Source organism: Arvicola amphibius, chromosome 10 (assembly GCF_903992535.2).
Source record: "Arvicola amphibius chromosome 10, mArvAmp1.2, whole genome shotgun sequence".
Taxonomy (NCBI): domain Eukaryota; kingdom Metazoa; phylum Chordata; class Mammalia; order Rodentia; family Cricetidae; genus Arvicola; species Arvicola amphibius.
In genome coordinates, this window is record NC_052056.1 from 81378407 (window position 1) to 81399103 (window position 20697).

General features: G+C 49.2%; 1 protein-coding gene across 1 annotated transcript in view; it reads left to right on the top strand.

Annotated features, from left to right (window-relative positions):
- The window catches only part of Cfap251 (cilia and flagella associated protein 251), a 90437-nt gene that overhangs the window by 45637 nt on the left and 24103 nt on the right, over positions 1–20697 (top strand). Inside the window, exons 10-18 of the mRNA XM_038344451.1 lie at positions 2595–2789; positions 3703–3953; positions 4156–4307; positions 5402–5575; positions 7146–7330; positions 14071–14185; positions 14997–15160; positions 20114–20204; positions 20385–20528. Coding sequence (XP_038200379.1) covers positions 2595–2789; positions 3703–3953; positions 4156–4307; positions 5402–5575; positions 7146–7330; positions 14071–14185; positions 14997–15160; positions 20114–20204; positions 20385–20528 — 1471 coding nt within the window. The remainder of the gene's footprint in view (positions 1–2594; positions 2790–3702; positions 3954–4155; positions 4308–5401; positions 5576–7145; positions 7331–14070; positions 14186–14996; positions 15161–20113; positions 20205–20384; positions 20529–20697) is intronic.

Genomic DNA, 20697 nt, shown 5'->3' on the forward strand with positions numbered 1-20697 from the left:
GGGGAGCCTTTACAAAGAGGAATGCAAGCTGGGGTTAGAGCCTTTGAGGACCAGGCCTGGGTTCCCCTCTCCCTTATTAAGGAACACTAGCCAAGGGGAGAAGGGTCCTACAAACACTGGGTGAGTTTTGCCACTTCTGCCCAGCAGAGGGCAGTAGAAGCAATCCTTGCAAATTACTCTGCCCACCTGGCCTGGCTTATAAATCAGAAATCTCATTTAATCATTCTGCATAACATCTGAGAAGAATCTCTCCCCCCACCCGCCCGTGATTAGATTGTTTTTTAAAAGTCTTAGAAAATAAAAGATCTCTCTTGGGATGGATCAGAGGACTAGAAATAAAAGCCATCCCCCCACCCCCACCCTGCACTGCCTTTGCTTGCGATGACTGAGTGCGGCTTCATGGTTCTAACGTGTCCCACTGTCTAGCCTGTGTGATGGGGGGCGGCTATGTGATTGTTCTCCATTGTCATCTGTGGTCAGCTGGCAGTGACTGTAAGTCACCGTCTCCACTGTGGTAAGGGACTGATCTTGGAGCCAGAAGAGTGAGAGGACATGCCATTTTCTTTAGGCACACCGGGATCCTATGTACTCTAACCATGGAGCCCAGCTAGGTGCAAGTGTGTTGCAGGGGGCTGCTTGTTCGTCCCGGCAGCCCAGAACCGAAATAATCACATAGAAACTGTATTATTTAAATCACTGCTTGGACCATTAGCTCTAGCTTCTTATTGGATAATTCTTACATATTAATTTAACCCATCTCCATTCATCTGCACATGGCCACGAGGTAGTGGCTTACCAGCAAAGTTTCAGCACATCTGTCTCTGGCGGAGGCTCCATGACTTCTCTCTGACTCTGCCTCCTTTCTTCCAGCATTCCATTTAGTTTTCCCCACCTAGCTCTGCTATACGCCCAAAGCAGTTCCTTTATTAACCAATGATATTCACAGCATACAGAGGGGAATCCACATCACCTCCCCTTTTCTGTTTAAATGAAAAGAAATATTTTAACTTTAGACGTTTTCATGAAGAAGGCACCCTGAAGGATCATCTCACCTTTAGACAAGTTTAGCAGTCATTTCTCTGTGGGTCCTGCATGTCCAGATCACCAAGCAGTTTAGGCAAGAGCAGTTTCTTGCCCAAATGGCCAGCAAATTCCATAAGGAGCCTATTCAGTGCCCATCTTTCACTTGAAGTAATTGGTGCTGCCAGGAGCAGATGTGTCTCATTGTCATGAAAAGTCCTAAGTTATTAGAACATTTTAAATGCCATATTCTGTAGTCTTTGAAAGGTTTGAAGAATACTTATCTGAAATACATCTCTGTACATCTAGAAATTTTAACTAACATGACTACAAGCTTGACTATTATAGATGATTATTTATTAACCTATATTTCTTAATTATACATTGTTGTCTGAGGTTTCTGTCCTGCCTGGTTCCCACAGTTGTTAAGTCCCAAAGAAATCACACAGAGATCTACATTAGTTATAAACTGACTGGCCCATTAGCTCAGGCTTCTTATTTACTAACTACTATAACTTACATTAGCCGATAATTCTTGTCTGAGTTAGCCACGTAGCTTGTTACCTTTTTTGGTGAGGCAGTCACATCTTGCTTCCTCTGAGGCTGGGTCATGACTGCAGACTGCATTCCCTCTTCCCAGCATTCTTGTTGCCCTGCCTCTACGTCCTGCCTGGTTGCCCCACCTATACTTCCTGCTTGGCTATTGGCCAATCAGCGTTTATTTAAAATACAAGTGACAGGGTACAGACCATTGACCCACAGCACTACATTACATTTTTAAATGAGCTGCACAAACACAATTCCTTAATCAAGAGCAGAAATATATATACACAGTATAACAAAATTGACCTTAAATTTGTATCCATAAAGCAAGATCCATACCAATGCAAATCTCTATAGCATATCCCCTTTAAATGTAAACAACCATTCATAGACAACATTTGGGACTATGGGCGTTTATTCAAGATTCAGATTAATGGAACCTGCTGTGCAGGGTATCCACTGTGTCTGGCAACCCTAGGCTTTGAGCAGGTGTCTTCTCTTTAGCCTTGGAGATGTAGCTATATGTAGTGATGGGAACAGCGGGCTGTGTTCCTGCCGCCCAGCTCCCGGCCGCCTGGCTGGCTTATGCCCCGAAATAATTACACGGAAACTGCCTGGCCCATTAGTTCCAGTCTCTTATTGTCTAATTCTCACATCTTGATTAACCCATTTCTAATAGTCTGTGTAGCACCACGAAGTGGTGTCTTACCAGGAAAGATTCAGCATGTCTGACCTGGTGGTTGGCTCCATGTCATCTGATCCACTGAGGAGAGCCATGGCATCTGACTAACTTCCCAGCATTCTGTTCTGTCTATTCCACCTATCTAAATCCTGCCCTATCAAAAAGCCAAGGCAGTTTCTTTATTAACCAATGAGAGTCCTCCATCAGCTATAAAGTGGGGTGACAGGAAAAGAAACCTCACTGGCCACTCTTGAGTGGAGCATGGCAACCCCAGGGGCTAGAGCCTTACGCAATCAAATGTTCAGTGAACGGCTCTTGCCATCAGTGATGTTGTTCTTCTCTATTCCAGCTACATTGTCACAGGTGACGTTAAGGGTAGCATTAAGTTCTACGATCACACCCTGTCTGTTGTCAACTGGTACAGTAACTTCAAACTAGGTGCCATAAGGACGCTGTCCTTTTCCAAGAGCCCAGCCAGTCCACCTACAGAGAAATCCAACCTCCCCACAGACTGCACATTAAAAGGTGACCTTTTCGTCATCAGGTGAGTTGATAATGAGTCTAGTCATGGCCAGAAATGACTGATGTCCCCTTTCAGTCTGTCTGCGGTGCCGTGGATGTTTCTCTTGTTCCTAGGACACAGAATTGAGCGAGTTCGCCTTCCTAGTTTGACAGCTGTCTCTCCTTGGTTCGTTGCAATCAGTGTTGGATTCTTTTGTTTTGGTTTTTCAAGACAGGGTTTCACTGTGTACCCTGGACTAGCCCGGGATGCACTCTGTAGACCAGGCTGGCCTGGAACACAGAGATCCGTCTCCTCTGCCTCAGGAGTGCTGGAATCAAAGGTGAACACCATCACTAGGCTTGGCTTTGTTTTGTTTTCCAGACAGGGTTTCTCTTTGTTGCCCTGGAGATTTTTTTTAATTAGTTAAAGACTTTACCATGTAGAAGCCAGAAGCTGGATGGCCCTTATCCCTGACTTCTCATCTCTATTGTGCCTGGAGTCCTCGGCCATGGGGTAACCTCATTTCTTGGAGCTGAGCTTGTCCTAGCCACTGAGGTTAAAGGCATTGGGTAATTAATAGCCATAACATTTCAAGACTGAATTATCCATGAGTCTGCTTAATTACCCTTGCAGTCTTTACAGGCACATCTGTATGAGTGCACCCAACTCCATATTTGCATACACAAATGAATATTTGCATGTGTAGATTAGCTAATTGTACAACTGACTGTCCATCTGCATACTTAATGACTCAATTTACATGTGGGAAAGTGGGCTTTTTCACTTGCAAATGGAGGCTGTTGGATGTTGGTGGTATATTTTTGGAGATGTTGGGTTAATAATGTCACCAAATTATAGACAACAAAGGCGGCTCGTGTGCAGTTAGAAGCAGAATGGTTGGCGTGGCCACTCCCTGCAAATGCTGATCCTGTGGGGGTCTCTCCTTGGCAAACAGGAATTTTATTATCGGAACATTTGATGCTACCGTGTACCACATGACGGCAGATGGCACCAAACTCGAGAAGCTGTTTGTGGAGCCCAGGGATGCCGTTTATGCCATCTCCTGCCACCCGTACCAACCCCTCATCGCGGTCGGGAGTGTCTGCGGGATGATCAAGGTGTGGGACTATGAGAAGAAGGTGTATCTGTTCAGCAGGACCTTCGAGAAGGGGCTTGGCGTCCAGAGTCTGAGCTACAACCCCGAAGGTACCCACAGGGGCTGTGCCCTGGTCTGTCACCAGCCAGTTGTCCCTCTCCCCAGTCTAGCGCCCTTCCCAAGGTGTTTCTTTTCCCATTTTTCTTGTGGGGGTTTTTCCTCTTGCTTATTGCTGTCGAGAAAAGCTTGTGCAGACTCTCTTGGGATAAAGGAAGTCCTTTAGCGTCATCGTTCTTGGGCTTGTCTTTTCAGGAGCCCTGCTTGGAGCTGGATTCACCGAGGGGACAGTTTATATTCTTGACGCAATGTCTTTAGAGAATGAAAGTCCAGAGCCCTTCAGATATTCCAGAACTGGCATCTCACATGTCAGCTTCTCACACGATTCCAATTACATGGCTACTGCTGTGAGTTCTCTCCTCCGCTCAGGGCTCTTTACGAACAAAGGGGCAAAGAGCCTGAGGAAAGTGGGTCTTACATCCCAGTCAAGCTGTGACACAAAGAGAAGGGGAAAGGTGGGTGAGGTAGAAGGGCTCCTCAGGCAGACAGGAGCAAGGCCTCAGAACTTCCAGACTTGGATTCTGCAACCCCAGGGACTGATTGTCGTGTTTCTGGGACCCCGAGACCCAGGAGCTGGCTGTCGTGTTTCTGGGACCCCGGGACCCAGGGGCTGGCTGTCATGTTTCTGGGACCCCGGGACCCAGGGGCTGGTTGTCGTGTTTCTGGGACCCCGGGACCCAGGGGCTGGCTGTCGTGTTTCTGGGACCCCGGGACCCAGGGGCTGGCTGTCGTGTTTCTGGGACCCCGGGACCCAGGGGCTGGCTGTCGTGTTTCTGGGACCCCGGGACCCAGAGGCTGGCTGTCGTGTTTCTGGCACCCATCTCTCTGTATGCCATGCTTCGCCCTCACTCATTTTGACAAGGCGGCCTCCTTAGAGATTTGGATTCTGGTCTTTCCTGCTGCGACAAGGGCATGTGATCTCAGGAAAGAGGTTCTGGATATCCCCTGGTATGGCAGCGTGGTGGTGAGGAGGACGGTCCTCATGGGGCCACCTCTCTCTGACGTTCTACCCACAGGCAGCCTGGCCTCTGGCTGGAACACACACACTGGCAAGGATCAGAGCTGTCCTGGCACCCAGCATGGGCATGAGACACCTGCTGGCTGCTCTCTGCCGCTCTGGCCTGTATCAGATCTTTTTTATTTTCTGTAGTTAGACAAAGGGTAGGGAGGACAAAGGTAGAAAGAGTCAGGCTCTTGGCTTTCCCTGAGGAACGGTGTAAGAACATGGACAGAAGAGCGGGGCTGGTGCCACGCTGTACTCCCTCCCTCCCCCTCCCCCTTCACACCGGGAACCTCAGTCACCTGGGCTGCTCTTCCTACTGGTTCTGCTGTGCTGAGATTTATTTGGATAAGACAGTCTGAAGGCCAACAAGTCTGAAAACCACGATGATGATTCTTAGTTCCCAAACTCAAGGGACAGCTTATGCTCTTGCCCCTTCAGGATGTCAGTTTCACCGTGGCTGTGTATATGGTGGTGGTCAAGAACGGACAAAGGGTCTGGGAGTACCTGGCGAGACTCCGTTCCCATCACAACAGCATCCGAAGCCTCCTGTTCGGAGTTCATCTGGATAGCAATGAGCCCAGGCTGCTGAGCCTCGGGAAAGACAGGTTCCTGGTGAGAAGCTCAGTTTGGTTTGCTGATCCCCAGGGCCACGAGTCTCCCCCTACCTCCCGCCCCATCCTGCCTGTTCCATCCTTACCACCTTGTGCAAACCCCGCCTGCAGCATGTTGGGAAAACGGCTATGGCGAAGCATCACAGACTTCTCCATGTTGGCATCTCCGAAGCAATGGCTCCCATGGCTCATGTCCTGAAGCGGAGGTGGGCAGAGGGAGGGTGTGTCTCACACAGGACAGAAGATGCAACCACCTTCACTCCCCAGCGAGTGCTGGGAAAACTGACATAATACCTCCTCAGCGTCCAGGGGTCAGGGTGAGCTGTGACTTTCATGGGAAGCAGTAGGAAGGGGACGGGCAGACACAGCATCCAGGGGTCAGGGTGAGCTGTGACTTTCATGGGAAGCAGTAGGAAGGGGACAGGCAGACACAGCGAATCCTTATTTGCTTTCCATTGCTGTGATAAAACGCTTAGCAAAACCAGCTTGGGGAAGAAAAGAGTTTATAGCTCACAGTCCCTTGTTCGGGGAAACTGGGGCAGGAACTGGAGCAGAGACCATGGAGGAATGCTGTTTACTGGCTTGCTCTCCATGGCTTGCTCAGCTACTTTCTCATACAGCCCAGGCCTACTTGCCTGTGGTCATGGCCTCAGGCCAATCTGATGGAGGCAGTTCCTCAAGCGAGGGTCCCTCTCCCCAGGTGAGACTATTTTGTATCAAGTTGACAAAAACTAACCAGAGCAGCAGGGACAGTGGGTGATCTTATCAGGTCAACCCTTGCCAACCGGGCAAACCACCACCTGCCCCTGCTTCCGTTGTCCCACCTGGCCCTCCTTCCCCCTCCTTTCTCCAGGCCTTCCTTGCTTCTCTTTACTTCATCTGGACCACCTGTGGCCACTAGGTAATCAGGGACCATCGAGTGCTGAGATGTAGGCTTGAGTTAGTTCCTAGAATAACGAAAAGGGACAGGGCAGAGGTTAATCCATCGGCAGAGTTCAGGGTTGGGCTCCCTTGGCTAAGACTTAAGTTTTCGCTCCACCACTTCTTGGCTGTGCATTCTTGGACAGGCCATGCGGAATACCTGTGACTCATAGCCTGCTCATGGGTCTGTGTGCGAAGAGACACAGCACTGCAGATCTTTGGGGGGGCCACAGGGGTGATAGTGCAGGGTGTTGCGTCATCCTGCTTGCTGGGAGTTGCTTGGTGAAGGCAGCGTGTGGTGCGGAGTCTGGGAACTTCCCTTAGAGACCCAGCCAGTTACCATGCAGGTCAACACCCAAGGCTTGAAGTGCCTCAGCCAGCTGGGTAAGCGGTTCTCAACCTGGGGGTCGCGACCCTTTGGGGGGACACTTGAACGGCCCTGTCACAGGGGTCTAAGTCCATCAGAAAACACCAATATTTTCATTGTGATTCGTAACAGTAGTAGCAAAATTATAGCCATGAGGTAGCAACAAAGATAATTTGATAGTTGGGGGTCAGCACAACATGGTGGACTATTTTAAGGGGTCTCAATGTTAGGAAGATGAGGACCACTGAGCTAGGTCTTCATGAGCTCCTGTGCGTCTCTGCAGATAGAGTACAATCTCATGAAGAGCTTCAAAGACCACCTGTTGGTCCTGGACATCCACCGGACCGACCAGGGCACCTACCCCACCTGCATGGTCTGGTACCCGCCGCTCACCAAGGAACTCTTCCTGCTCATCTGCAACAGCTGCTACAAAGTGAAGCTTTTCAACTCCATCACGAAGATGTGCAGGTGCGCCCCGGGGCAGCCGCTGGTGGGCCGGCCGCCCCCATGACTCAGCCACTGATGTGCCCGCCACCCCTATGACCTCCATTGCTCGGCCTCCCCCCCCCCCAATTGGTAACAGTTCATCCCTTCCCCTTCTCAAAGGGATAACCTAAGTCAGGTTTGCACAAAAGCAAAAGCACACAATGGGGCCATACCTGAATAAGGATGCCAGTGTGGCATCCTTGCTTTAAGCCAGGTACCGGGGAGGCAGGGGACCTGGAGCTTGATGCCTGTGTATCTCTCTGAAGGATACAGCCCTGGAATCCAGAAGTCACTGGTGTTCCAAAACCAGCCATCCTTTTCCACACAGGAAAAAAAAAACCAAACCTAAACCAAAGCCAACCATTTAACAAAACATGCCAGTTGTTTGGTTTTTGTTGTTGTTGTTTTGATTTTATTTTGAGAGAGGGTCTCACTCTGTAGTCCTGGCCTCTGCCTCCTGAGTCCTGGGATCACGGGTATGTGCGGCCATGCCCAGCGTGTTTGATTCTTCTCCCACTGCTTCTCAGAGGCGTTTTGTCCAGCTGATTGCATTCATTTGTTTGTTCATTCCTTACATGGGCCAGGTAGTGTTCCCGGTGGTGAACAAAGCCCCATCGTGGGGTGGACACTTTAGTAATGGGGACAACACAGTAGCAAGTAGGTAGCCGTGGTAGCTCTGCACACAAAGACTGGAGAGACAGGCGTCCTGAGGCAGTTCCTGGGAACAGAAAGGCTGCTGTCTTCAAAGAGTACGGGGAGGAGGGTTTTAGGGAGGGAGGAATTAATCGGGATTTAGGACATTTGGGGGAGAGCCCACAGCTGGGATCTGCAGGAACAAGGTGTTTGGGGTCTTGAAACTTCTTTGAAAGTGGCTTGGTTGGAGTAGAGTTGGGGAAGGGTGAGTGGAGAGAGTGGGGAGGGCACCCCGCAGGGCAGCTGGCCTCTAGTGTCTACCCCATGGCTGGGCTGTGGGTACAGCAAGGGGAGGAGGCTATTCTGTGGAGATGATAGTGGCCTGAAGTAGCCGGGAAGGGTCGGACGCTGGCTGCATCTGGGGACAGGGCCAACAGCATTTGCTGAGAGCAAAAGGTGAGTGAGAGCAAGCGTAGGCTTTCCTGCATACCTTGAAGACCGAGGCCCACATAGCCAGAAAAATGGAATTGACCTCAATGGGTGGGGGCACAGACAGGGAAGGATAGATCTGAGATCAGTAAATTCCACGTTTGGACAAGGCAAGTTCTAGACCCCACTCCGTGTGACAGCACCCAAGTTATGCACTTGATTCTGGGTGGAGGCCGGTGGGGGTCAAGAGCAGAGGGTGTTAAAGCTGTGGGAAGGAGGCTGCGGAAAGGTGGATGGGCCACACCCAGGGCACCCACGGCTGCGTTTTCCTCCCTCAGAGGTGTCCTTCTGTTGGGTGTGGTCATAGATTCTGCAAGACCTGCGGGTCCCAGATTTCCCTCACCTTGGACATGGACCTTGTGTGCTGTCCCTGCAGCAGGGTCCCTGTCTTCAGTTTCCCAGAGCCTTGCAAAGTGCTGTCCCTTTGAGGTTTGGGGAGGCTTCATAATTTCTGGACAGTTAGGCAGGCAGTTTGGTCAAGATTCAACCCTTGGCTCTTGCTCTAACTTGGCCCTCTGCAAGGGACTGCACAGAGGGTTAGACCCTTTGGGGAGGGAGCCTCTCTGCCGGGGATTAGATGCCAATGGGTACAACTGGAAGGCGCTGAGGCAGAAAGAATGGTGGATCGGGGAGCCAGCAGCAGTAGCAGTGTGCCCAGGCTACTGGAGGAAGAGCAGAGTTTTAATTGGTTGGTTGGGGTACTGGAATTACAGGCATGATCCATCATGGTTGGCCATGCTCATCCCTTGAAGTACATCTCAGATGAGATTTCCAGAGCCCCCTCCACCCCAGGCTCTCTTCCTCTTTGGTTTGGTTTTGTGGGTTTTGTTTTCACTTTGAGACACTGTCTCATTCTGCAGCCCAGGCTGACTTTAAACTTACAGTAAGCCTCCTGCCTCAACCTCTCAAGTGCAGGGATTACAAGCATGAACCATTCCTCCTGCCCACTTCACCCTAACCAAGAACAGTTCTTTTCCAGATGGTGGGAGGAAAAATAACAGAGCCCTTACATCTTATGACAGGAAGTGAAATCTGGCAGTGTTTAAAATACTTGAGAAAATGGGTGAAGAGCTTCAGGGTGCTCTTCATGTTCCCTCTTTAACGGACACACACTTCTGGGCAAAGAACATCCCTGGAGATGCCTAGTCAGTCCTAGAAACCGAATTCAAGGTAGGCGACAGCATGCCTCAGGCTTGTAGCTCCTGCTAACTGTTAATCACCAGTGGAGACAGAGGTGTAGGGTGGGGAGTATGTGTGTGGTGAGTGTGGTGTATGTTGTGGTGTGCATGTGTGGTGTGTTTATGTGCGTGTTTGTGTATGTGGTGTGTGTAGTCTGTGTGTGTGGTATGTGGTGTGTGTGGTATGTGTGTGTGGTATGTGTTCACGTTTCTGTCTATTGATCATCCATCTGATAACTCAAAGCATTGTCTAAGAAAACAGCGTACAGGGCTGGAGAGATGGCTCAGTGGTTAAGAGCCCTGTGTTCAGTTCCCAGCATCACATGTCTGTAACTCCAATTCCAGGGGATCTGACACAGACATACATGTAGGCAAAACACCAATGCACTTAAAACAAAATAAATAAATTGATGTGGGAGGTCCTTCTGTATATGTGTTGCTTTTATTAGTTCATGAATAAAGAAACTGCTTTGGCCTGTGATAGGGCCGAATAGAGCTAGGTGGGAAAACTAAACTGAATGCTGGGAGAAAGGAGGCAGAGTCAGGAGATGCCATGTATCTGCCAGAGGGGAAAGACGCAAGCTGTCAGCTAGAACCTTGCCAGTAGGCCATGAGCCTCATGGTAAAATATAAAATAATGGAAATGGGTTAATTCTATATGTAAGAGCTAGCTAGCAATATTCTTAAGTGATTGGCCAAGCAGTGATTTAATTAATACAGTTTCTGTGTGATTATTTCGAGTCTGGGCAGCTGGGAACCGAACAAGCAGCCTCCTACTACAATAAATAATTTAAATAAGATAAGATAAATCTATTAAAAAGAAGAAAATAGTGTATACGGCAGGAGGAAATAACTCCTCAGGTAAAAAGTACTTGCCACACGAGGCCAAGTGTGAAAAATTGACCCCTCAAAGTTGTCCACGTGGCATGTGTGCACCGACCAGCCCTATCATACACACACAATAACAAAAAAACAAAATTAAAACAAAAAACTGCCATTACTTCTCAGCCTCTTGGGTAACCTCAAGTATAGGAAATAACTTAGCAAGGTTGGAAGTCAAGTTCATAGAGCATTTAAATGAAGGGCACATTAAATGAAGGGCACTGTATAGCCACCTCTTCTTCCCTTGCATAAGGCATCTCTTGAGTTAGAAAAATAATAAGTCTGGTAGCCACAGTTCAACTGGGAAGCATTGTCTTCTCATGAGGAATCAGAAAAAGAATTTTAAAATGCATTTTAGGTGTTTGAAAGGCTATGGCAAGGCAGCTCGCAGAAGACCAATAACCGTAGGGGCAGATGCTCAGCAGCCTCTCTTGATGAGGCAGACGAAAGCAAGACATCATTTTTTACAAATGGGATTAGTAAAGATAAAAGTGATTGATGGTGTGGAGCCTTGGCAAGAATGCGGGGAAGCAGGCTTGCTCGTCCAGCCACTGGTGGGGGTGTAAATTGGCGTAACCTTTGGGGAAAGCAATTTGTCACCCTCTGTTAAATTTTATACCCTCTGACGTCTAGGAATGGAGCCTGGAGAAGTGCCCTGTGCTAGCCCAGACATAAGTAAAAGGATCTCTTGTATGGAGATATGTTTTGAAATGGAAACATTCAAATGTCCGTTAATAGGGCATTAGTTAAATGATGTCTTGTCAGTACACCAGAACACAATGGCGCCTTCAGCAAACAGGGAAAAATAACAAGATAACTGTCCACACAGTAACATGGCAATGTCTCCAAGATACAGTAAGAGATAAAGCAAATTTCCAAATAAGCATGGATAGTATAATTCTCTCTTCCTATGAAATCATGTATATGTAAATTTGGGTGAGTCACATGTACCAAACAATGGCCCATCTCTTTCTTGGGACAGAATTTAGCATTGTAGGATGTGGATGTTCTATTCTATGAGTGTCTGAAGGCTTGAACTTTCATTTTTGCAATGAACATGAAATGTCTTTCAATCTGAATGAAGAGATAAGAGTTTTGCAGAATATTGTCAGACAGGTTGACTGTCGCTAACGGTTACATGCCTGTGTCAGGAACTGTTCTGAGCACTTTTTGTTTTCTGTATCCACTAACTAAGGTGTGCAATTCAAGAAAGCTGCTGTCACACCCAAAGGGTAACTGGTTCCTGGGCTGGCAGTTTGGCTCCGTTTGTAGAATGCTTGCTTACCATGTACAAAGTTCTGAGTTCTCTACCTTGTGCCTAATAAGCCAGGGATGCATGCCTGGAGTGCCAGCACTTGGGAGTGAAGGCAGGAGGGCCAGAAAGTCAAAGCTGTATCCTCAGCTACATAGTGAGTCTGAGGCCAACCTAGACCACATGAAAAAGCAGAGCAAAACCAAAGAGCACACTTTGGTTCCCATCGGTAGCCACGCCCTGTCCCTGCATCCCTACGTCCCTGGAAACCACTGGCCTGCTTCTGTCCTCTGAACCTGTCTGTTCTCTACATGATTTCATGTTATAGATGGAGTCACACAGCATGTGACCCTCTGTGTCTGGCTTCTTTCACTTAACGTGGTCTTGAGACTCACCCACTTTGGGACGTGAACTAGTGCATTGTTGTTCTGGCTGAGGATTGGCCCTTCCTGCCCACCCATGCATCTGCGGATGGCGCTAGACATTTGCATTGTTTCCATTCTGTAGTGGTCCTGAGCACTAGGGTATAGGATCCGGTGTTCACAGACCTGCATACTTTCTTGAATGACCCTAGGATTGGAGTTTCTACAGCTCCTACTCCCCACAACTTCCCCAACCAGGGACAACAGTCCCTGTCTTCTCATACCTTGTCCCTGTTCCCCTGCCTCTGCCCACTTGCCAACATGTGGTAGGGCCTTAGGAAAAGGCATTAGCTGTTACGTTGTCTACCCGGTGGGCATTGTAGTGTTTCAAAGTGCTGAGTCTCTCACAGCCCAATACAGAAAGCTCACCTTGAACAATGTTCCTGCCAGTGTGTCCCCTTGCTCTGCCTCCTGTCTCTTTCCCATCATCGCCTGTGCCTCTTAGATCCGTGTCCCCTGCCTTTACCTTCTTCCTGAGTCCCATTCTACTACAGGCTCTTCTCTCTGCCTCGGATCCATCATTCTGAGCACAGTCAGCTGCCCCACTAGGAATACGTTACCCCAGACCCTGGGGCTCCATGGCATCTCCGCACTGCTCACTTCAAACAGCTCCTTGTCTCCTGTCCCTGCCGGTCTGTGGCCTCAGTAGCAGGGGCTAGACCTTGCACATTTCTGCGCCCTGACTACCTCACGCCTGGCGTGAAGAGGTACTCACAAGACTGGTGTGGTAGGGTCGGTTCTCTTTTATCCAGCACTTGCAGCCCGCAATGGGACCTCACCTTAGAGCAGACCCCTGTTTGGGGAAGCAGCTGGAGTTAGGGTAACCCAAGCTGGGTACCATGGGTGGCGTATACCTGCAATCCCAGCTCGGCAGGAGGCTGAGGCAGAAGGCGCTCTTGAATCTAGGAGTCTGAAGCCAGCCTGAGCAAAATATCAAGTGCTTAAATGGAGAGAGAGAGAGAGAGAGAGAGAGAGAGAGACGGAGGGAGGGAGGGAGGGAGGGAGGAGTGGATAAATACTGCCACTGCCGTGCCCGAAGGCCTGAGTTCAGTCCTCGGGATGGAAGGAAAGGAGGGCTCCTCCCAGAAGCTGTGCACACTACCGCACATGGCACAGAGTAATAGATTATAAAATCCAGCTAAAGAGGCCTGACCAGAGTCACTACAACCTGATGCAACCATGGATTTGGTGACCTGTGTCACTACAATTTGACACAACGATGGATTTGGTGACAGTGTCACTACAACTTACACAACAATGGATCTGGTGACCAGTTTAAAGACGTCTGGAACAGAGGGTGGTGTCTCATTCCAGTCTGTGGGCCTGTTGAGTGTCTGCTTGCATCCTGCCAAGTGTGCCATTTCCTCACAGGCTGTTTTCTTGTTAGTTGTTCAATACCATTTCTTAGGACATAGTGTCAGAAGGGAAAGCCTACACCGCAGCCACAGGAGCTCCCCGCACAGGCAGCTTCCCTCAAGCCCACTATAATTGCTGTCGGGAGCCAATGCCCCTTCTTTACAGCAGTCGCTGGCAGCACTTGATTGAGAGGTTCTTACGTAGAGATTAGCTGAGTGACAAGACAGGAAATCCAGAATCGTAAGTACATAAGGACTCCAGTGTAGAGGTGTGTGCCTGTAACCCCCGCACTCAGGAGACTGAGGCAAGGATTCTAAAATCCCAGGCCAGCCTGGACTAAATAGCAAGACTCTGTGTCTTAAAACAAAAAAAGCAGCAACAACAACAACATCAACAAAAAACCCAAACCCTAAACAACACAACACAACACAACAATTGGTATGGTAGTACCGATTATAGTCTTAAAATATACATTGAAGTTTATGGAGTTTGCACTTTTTTCCTACATAGAAAGACACTTCTTGGACCAGCTTATGGGTCGCCTATTGAGCACACACAGGTGCTCCCTGTTAGATCCACATTAGAGCTGCAGAAGCGTTACCTGGTGTTCATCAACAAAGACAAGGTAGGCTTCCCTTCTCTGTCCCTGCAAGACGATTGTGCAATGATCTAAAGAACTTGAGGTCCAGGGCCCATGAGACAGCCAATCAGGAAAGGTGCTTACTGCCTCATCTGGGGACCCACGTTTGAGCCCTGGAACCTGGTGAGAGGAGAGACTACCTTGGGAAGGTTGTTCTTTACTTCTAAACAGGCACAGTGGCACAAATGTCCTTTCCCAAAGAAATAATCTCAATAATACAACAAATGATAAGACCCATGGGTCCTTAGTTCTGCTGCAGAGAATTACCTACATATGGGTCATTGACCAAACTGAAAATTATCACAGATTAGAGAGAATGGCTTCTGGGAGGCATTTCTTTCTTTTGGTTTTAATTTTTTAGTGTGTGTACATGCACACACCTACACACGCACTCGTGAACATGTGCCACAGTATGCCAAAGGACAGCTTTCAGGAGTCTGTTCTCTCCTTCCACCACATGGGTCCTGGCGGTAGAAGCCAGTCAGGCCTGGCAACAAGTGCTTTTACCCACTGTGCCATCTCTCAGGAGATGTTTTCAAATAGAGTTCTCAAAGTTTCCCAGTGAAAACTCATAGACTTCCAAATTATGCTTTTCTTTCTTTTTATTGACCTGGAACAATCTAATTTACACGGAAGATACACCAATCAGTTGTACCTAGTTGTATGTTGACTCTGACAGATGGCTCCAGATGTGTGCATGTTAGCACAAGCATCTGGAGGTGAAGCCTGGGTATGTCAGGCTAGCTTGAGACTCAGGTACGCAAGTCTGAATATCTAACTACACTTGCCTCCCTAGGTTGGACTCCAGATCTTACCAGTTGACGGCAACCCACACAAAACATGTGCTGTTATTTGCCACCCAAACGGGGTGGCTGGAATGACCCTTTCCTATGATGGCCGCTATGCCTTCACATCCGGAGGCCAAGATTGCTCTGTGGTTCAGTGGGAAATCAACTTAAGGTACTTGAAGGGACATACCCTGGCCCCATAAGGAAGTGTAGACATCTTTTTAAAAATGTATTGTGTGTGTGTGTGTGTGTGTGTGCGCGCGCGCGCGTGCATGTGTGTTAGTATGCACTTTTGCATGTGAGTGCTTGAGAAGGCCAGAAGAGGGCACTGGATCTCCAGGACTTGGAGTTCATGCAGTTGTGAGCCACCCACATGAGTGCAAGCGCTTTTAACTGCTGAGCCGTTGCTCCAGCCCTTGGACCCCTTCTTTTCATTCACTTGCAGCAGACAGCTATAGAGTGCCTGCCACGTGCCCACTCTGTGCTAGGACAAAACAGTACCTGGTTCTAAGGATGCTTCCTGGTGACATTATGTGCAGATCAAAGGCTGCTGTGCAGCCTCACGGACCATTTGTTAAATTTCCAGCTTGAATGGTGAAAATGCCCCCGGCTCTGCCTGACTCCCTGAAGTTTCTCAGTATCTGAACATTCTCATGCTGGCCAGAGAGACCAAGGCTAAGACTTCAAAGTGGGCATTGCAGAAACAGTAAGGGTGAATTAAGAATCTGCTCCTCCCTGCCCTGAAAGGAGACCTGCTCACCTAAAGTGAGGCTGGAAAATACTAGACTTGTACATCAGAGTAAGAATATAGGTACTCTAGGGTAGAGTCTCGGCTCTAGAACCCGGGTGGTTTTCTTCATGGCGCTAATCCTTTGATTCTGCTTGTGAAGTGGAACTAACAGCTTTTACAGAGTCCTGTAAGGACCGTACAGGCTTACACAGGTGATGCAGTAACCAATATATAAATTGCGGCATCCTTCTTTCTTCTCTTCCTGAAAAGGGCATTTGTGTTTCAGATGGGACAGGCATTAAGGTGACCCTCTCATCCATCTCAATGCAGTGATCTGAACCAGGGCAGAGCCAAGGAGTGGGCAGCCAGGTCATGTTTCTGATGACCCTGTCCACGCAGACAGCAGAGGCCCCTTCCTCCCTCAAAAGGCTGCCTGGTTCATGGCTCCCAATAACGTCTGCCCCGCCATCTGCCAAGCGCTCCTCTTTCCCTTTATGGCAGATGTTAACACTTTTCTTTGTACCCTGAACTTGAGTGAGAAAAGCTGGCGAAATCTGCTCTGGCGCCATGATGCCTTCAGACTGCAGTTGCAGCTCTGCCTCTGCCTCTGCCATCCGGGGTAGCTGATCCAGGAAGCTTGGGGACTTGGGAACTGGAGGTGAGCTAGCTCTCCATCCAGAAGCACTTCCCCAGCAGTCCCAATGTGTCAGCCCCTTGCCACCTGCAGTCCTTGGGGCCAGTGGCGTGCTGGAGGGAGATGAAGTCTCCCCATTTTGATTTTTGGCCTCACTCAAAGTGGGATCCAGTAGGGATTTCCAGTAGCGTTCCTATGCTTGGCCAGAATCCAGGCTTCTGAGAATTCCAATTTAATCTGTTGTAGGGACAAAGGATCATTATAAACTAATTAGCACTTTATTGCTGCTTCTGGTGACTTAATATGTTCAGCGTTTCACTAATGGAAAGAAATGTAAAAGCCCCAAACAAGTAAACAATACAATTCTCTACCAGGGCCCAGGCTGCAGCTCAGCTGGTAGCGTGTGTTCCCAGCATCCACCAGGGCCCAGGCTGCAGCTCAGCTGGTAGCGTGCTTACCTAGCATGCATGAAGTCTTGAGCTCCAGTCCCAGTACCACATAGATGCATGCGTGTGCTGGCTACTTTTATATAAGCTTGACCAAAGCTAAAGATATCTGAGAGGAGGAGACCCCAACTGAGAAAACGCCTCCACAAGGTCCGGCTGTGGGCAAGCCAGGAGAGCATTTTCTCAGTGATTGATATGAGAGGGTCCAGCCCACTGTGGTTGATGGTCCTGTTTTGTTTTGTTTTGTTTTTTTTAGACAGGGTTTCTCTGTGTAGCACTGGCTGCCCTTGGACTCACTCTGTAGACCAGGCTGGCTTCGAACTCACAGGGATCTGTCTCCCAAATGCTGAGACTGAAAACGTGTACCACCACTGCTTGACTGTTCTGGGTCCTATAAGAAAGCAGACTGAGCAAGCCATGGAGAGCAAGTCAGTGAGCAGCGTTCTTCTGCACCAGTTCCTGCCTCCAGGTTCCTGCCCTGCTTGAGTTCCTGTACTAATTTCCTTTGATGAACGGTGATACAAGAAGTGTTAAGCCACCAGACAGTGGTGGCGCACACCTTTAGTCCCAGCACTTGGGAAGCAGAGGCAGGTGGATCTCTGAGTTCAAGGCCAGCCTGGTTTACAAAGCAAGTTCCAGGATAGCCAGCCAGAACTGTTAAACAGAGAAATCCTGTCTCAAAAAAAACAAACAAACAAAGTTAAGTCAAATAAAACTTTTCTTCCCCAAATAGCTTTGGTTGCTGTGTTTCATTACAGCAATAGTAACCCTAAGACAACCCATCATGGTGGTGCAAGCTGATAATGCCAGCACTCAGGAGGTGGAGGCAGGAGAACCAGAATACCAAGATCACCCTCCACTTTGTATTGAGTTGAGAGACCCTCTCTGAAAAGCTTTTGGTTTTGTACTGGATTTACTGATGAGAGTGAAGTGGGGTGGAAAGACCTTCCACCTCCTACTCAAATACAAGCAGAGACGTGGGTTCAAATTCCAGCTTGGTCAGATGTAGCAGACAGCACAGGACAATAATCCTAGTACTCAGGAAGTAGCGGCAGGAAGTCAGCAGTTCAAGGTCATCCTCAGCTACGTAGTGAGGTCAAGGCTAACATGGGGTACACAAAACATAAAACACAAACAACAACCAAAATAATGAACTCCTCCAAGCCCCAGCTCTTCCATGAGGCAGAAAGGGTACCATTCACACCTCTGTTGGGGAGCATCTCTTGGGTACTTGCCTGATGTCTCTAGCTTCACCCCCTTGCCTAGAAGCAACCATGCTATTCCTGAGTACAAGATATGTTCAACAGATCCTATTTCCCAGGACCAGAGCGTTGGCTTAGCAGTTAAAAGCATTTATTGTTCTTGCAAAGAACGGGTTTCAATTCCCAGCACCCACGCACATGGAGACTCACCGCTTCCTTAGGCCCCAGGCATGCATGTGGTGTGCACACATACACTCAGGCAAAGCACTCATACATACAAAATAAAATAAATCTAAAAAAATACATAAAATGCCATTTTCTTTCCATGTCCCAGTGATTCTCTCTCTCTCTCTCTCTCTCTCTCTCTCTCTCTCTACCTCTCTCCCTCCCTCCCTCCCTCCCTCCCTCCCTCCCTCCTCTCCCTCTCTCTCTCTCTCTCTCTCTCTCTCTCTCTCTCTCTCTCTCTCTCTCTCTCTCTCTCTCTCTCAGTGTGATTGAGACCTCAATTTAGGCACAAGGAGGCTTTTGGGAAGGCTACCGGAATCCCATGTGGCTGCCTGGCCGCAGAGTGGGCCTGCAGAACAGCCACCCACTTGTGGCTCTTGGCCTTCTTCCTGCCCAGCTCTGCCCTCCGTGCCCTCCTCTGCCACTTCCTCAGATTGTAGCCCTTGCCACAGAGAGAATGAGTCCTTTTCTTTGCTCTGGTTAGAGAAATTTGGTCCCTCTAGGGCCAGCAGACGGTGGCAGGAGCAGGGTGCATGCAGCACAATGCTGACTGCAGAGCCCAGAAAATCAGGCTGCCTTAGGGAGCCCAGTGCATTTGCATCCCTACCCTTGGGGTTCCTGGTGGTGACAGGGTCCCGTGTCATTTATGGTCCTGATACCCTGCTCTAGGCAGCTTGTCTGAAAGTGACATTGTTACCCTTGGAATCGGGAGCAGCCTAGGGGGCCACAGAGAAGGAATGAATAGCTAGCTGATCACCTGCCTTCATAGCTTCCTGTCAGAGCCAAGAAGCCTGGTGAAGCCTGGGCCCTGCAGGACAGGCAAAGGCACATGTGGAGAACAATGTGTCAGGCCCTCCCTTGGACCCAGCAGCAGGGCAGAGGACATTTTGTAGTTCATATGAAGAGGGCGAGGACATGCCAGCGATCATCTGTCCTTGGCACAGACAGAACTGCCTTCTGGGCTTGGCCCTCGCCTGGCTGTTTTACACAGTCATTTCTACTTCATCCTCACAGCCATCCTGGAGACAAGTATCGCTCTTATCCCCACTTAACTTCCAAGGGGTCTATTGATGGCTCAAGTGATGGAATGGTACTCGAGGAAAATAAAGGGCCTGCGGCAAATCCTTCACGGGTGTTTACTTAATTCTTATAGCAGCCCTGCTTGGTCCTTCCCATTTCGCAGATGCGGAAACAGAGCAGAGGTGGTATTTCTCGTGGCCGCAGGCTTGCCAGTGGCACAGTCGGGCTCGCGGGCACGCCCCGGTGACTCCAGTTCTGGATTCTTCAGTTCTCCTCTGTAGGTCTTCACTGAAGTAGGCTCTAATTCACTGGCCTAGTGGAAATCCAGTGAGTGGCTTTTTTTTTAAACAGTGACTTTAGATTATTTGCCTTTTGAGCGAGGAAAAGTCGGTTGGTCTCATGCAAAAGTAGGTTTTCTTCCCATTCAAAGGGCCTATTTTTGGAGGACCTGACCCTGTGCTGGAGAGCAGAGGGTTATTTTTATCCACTTGGCATGGGTCCCTGTGATCTCCTGGGCTTTTCTGAAGGCAGTGCACCTGAAGAGCACCCCGTCCTTTTGGTGCTGGTCGGGCGTGATCAGCTCAAGAGGTTTGAGGTTTCCAGACTGGAGCCTCCCCCAGCCCCCAGGAGAGATGTGGTCCCCAAAGATAGCAGACAAATTGCCAGGCACCTGCCCTGTCATTAGAACGAGCATATCACCATAATTAAGGTGGGTGCCCTGTACGGCTGCGTACCACACTTGAAATTGAATTTCTGTCGCAGGCTTCATCACTGAGGGACGGAGACCCTGCAGAGGCCACCATCTGTGCGACTGCTCCATGACTTCATGCATGAGTACTTCCTAATGATGATGTTTCTATTGTTCCAGTGCCCTGGAGGCGGCCGTTTCTCTTGGGGGCGAAGACTTGACCCCATTCTACGGTCTGGTGCCTGGTGGCAGAGAAGGAAAATTCTACAGGGTAATTGTCATCAAACACTTCCTGGGGACATCTAGTCAAGGCAGACATTAGAGACGAGCCCTCTATGCTTTTCCGTAAAGCCCCCTCCTCCCTACTAAGCTTAGAATACGCTTTGTAGAAAGCATCCCCTTCCTGGCTGTATCTGACTGCCGTGTGCCGTTTCTGTTTGGTTCCACGCAGGAGCTGGAGGACTACTTCTACTATTCTCAGATTCGCAGTCAAGGTATCGATACGATGGAGACCAGGCAGGTGTCGGAACATATCTGCCTGTCGGAGCTCCCTTTTGTCATGAGAGCGATCGGCTTTTACCCGTCAGAGGAGAAGGTAGGTACAGACACATAAGACCAGCGCTAGGATGGGCTATTCATATCAGGCGCCTCTGGGAGCAGTCACTGCAGGCCAGCCTGGAAGCGTGCCAGATGAGCTGAGAGACTGACTGGGATGAAGATGTGCCCATTCCCCAGGCAGAATTCCTCATGGATGTGTGCTGTTA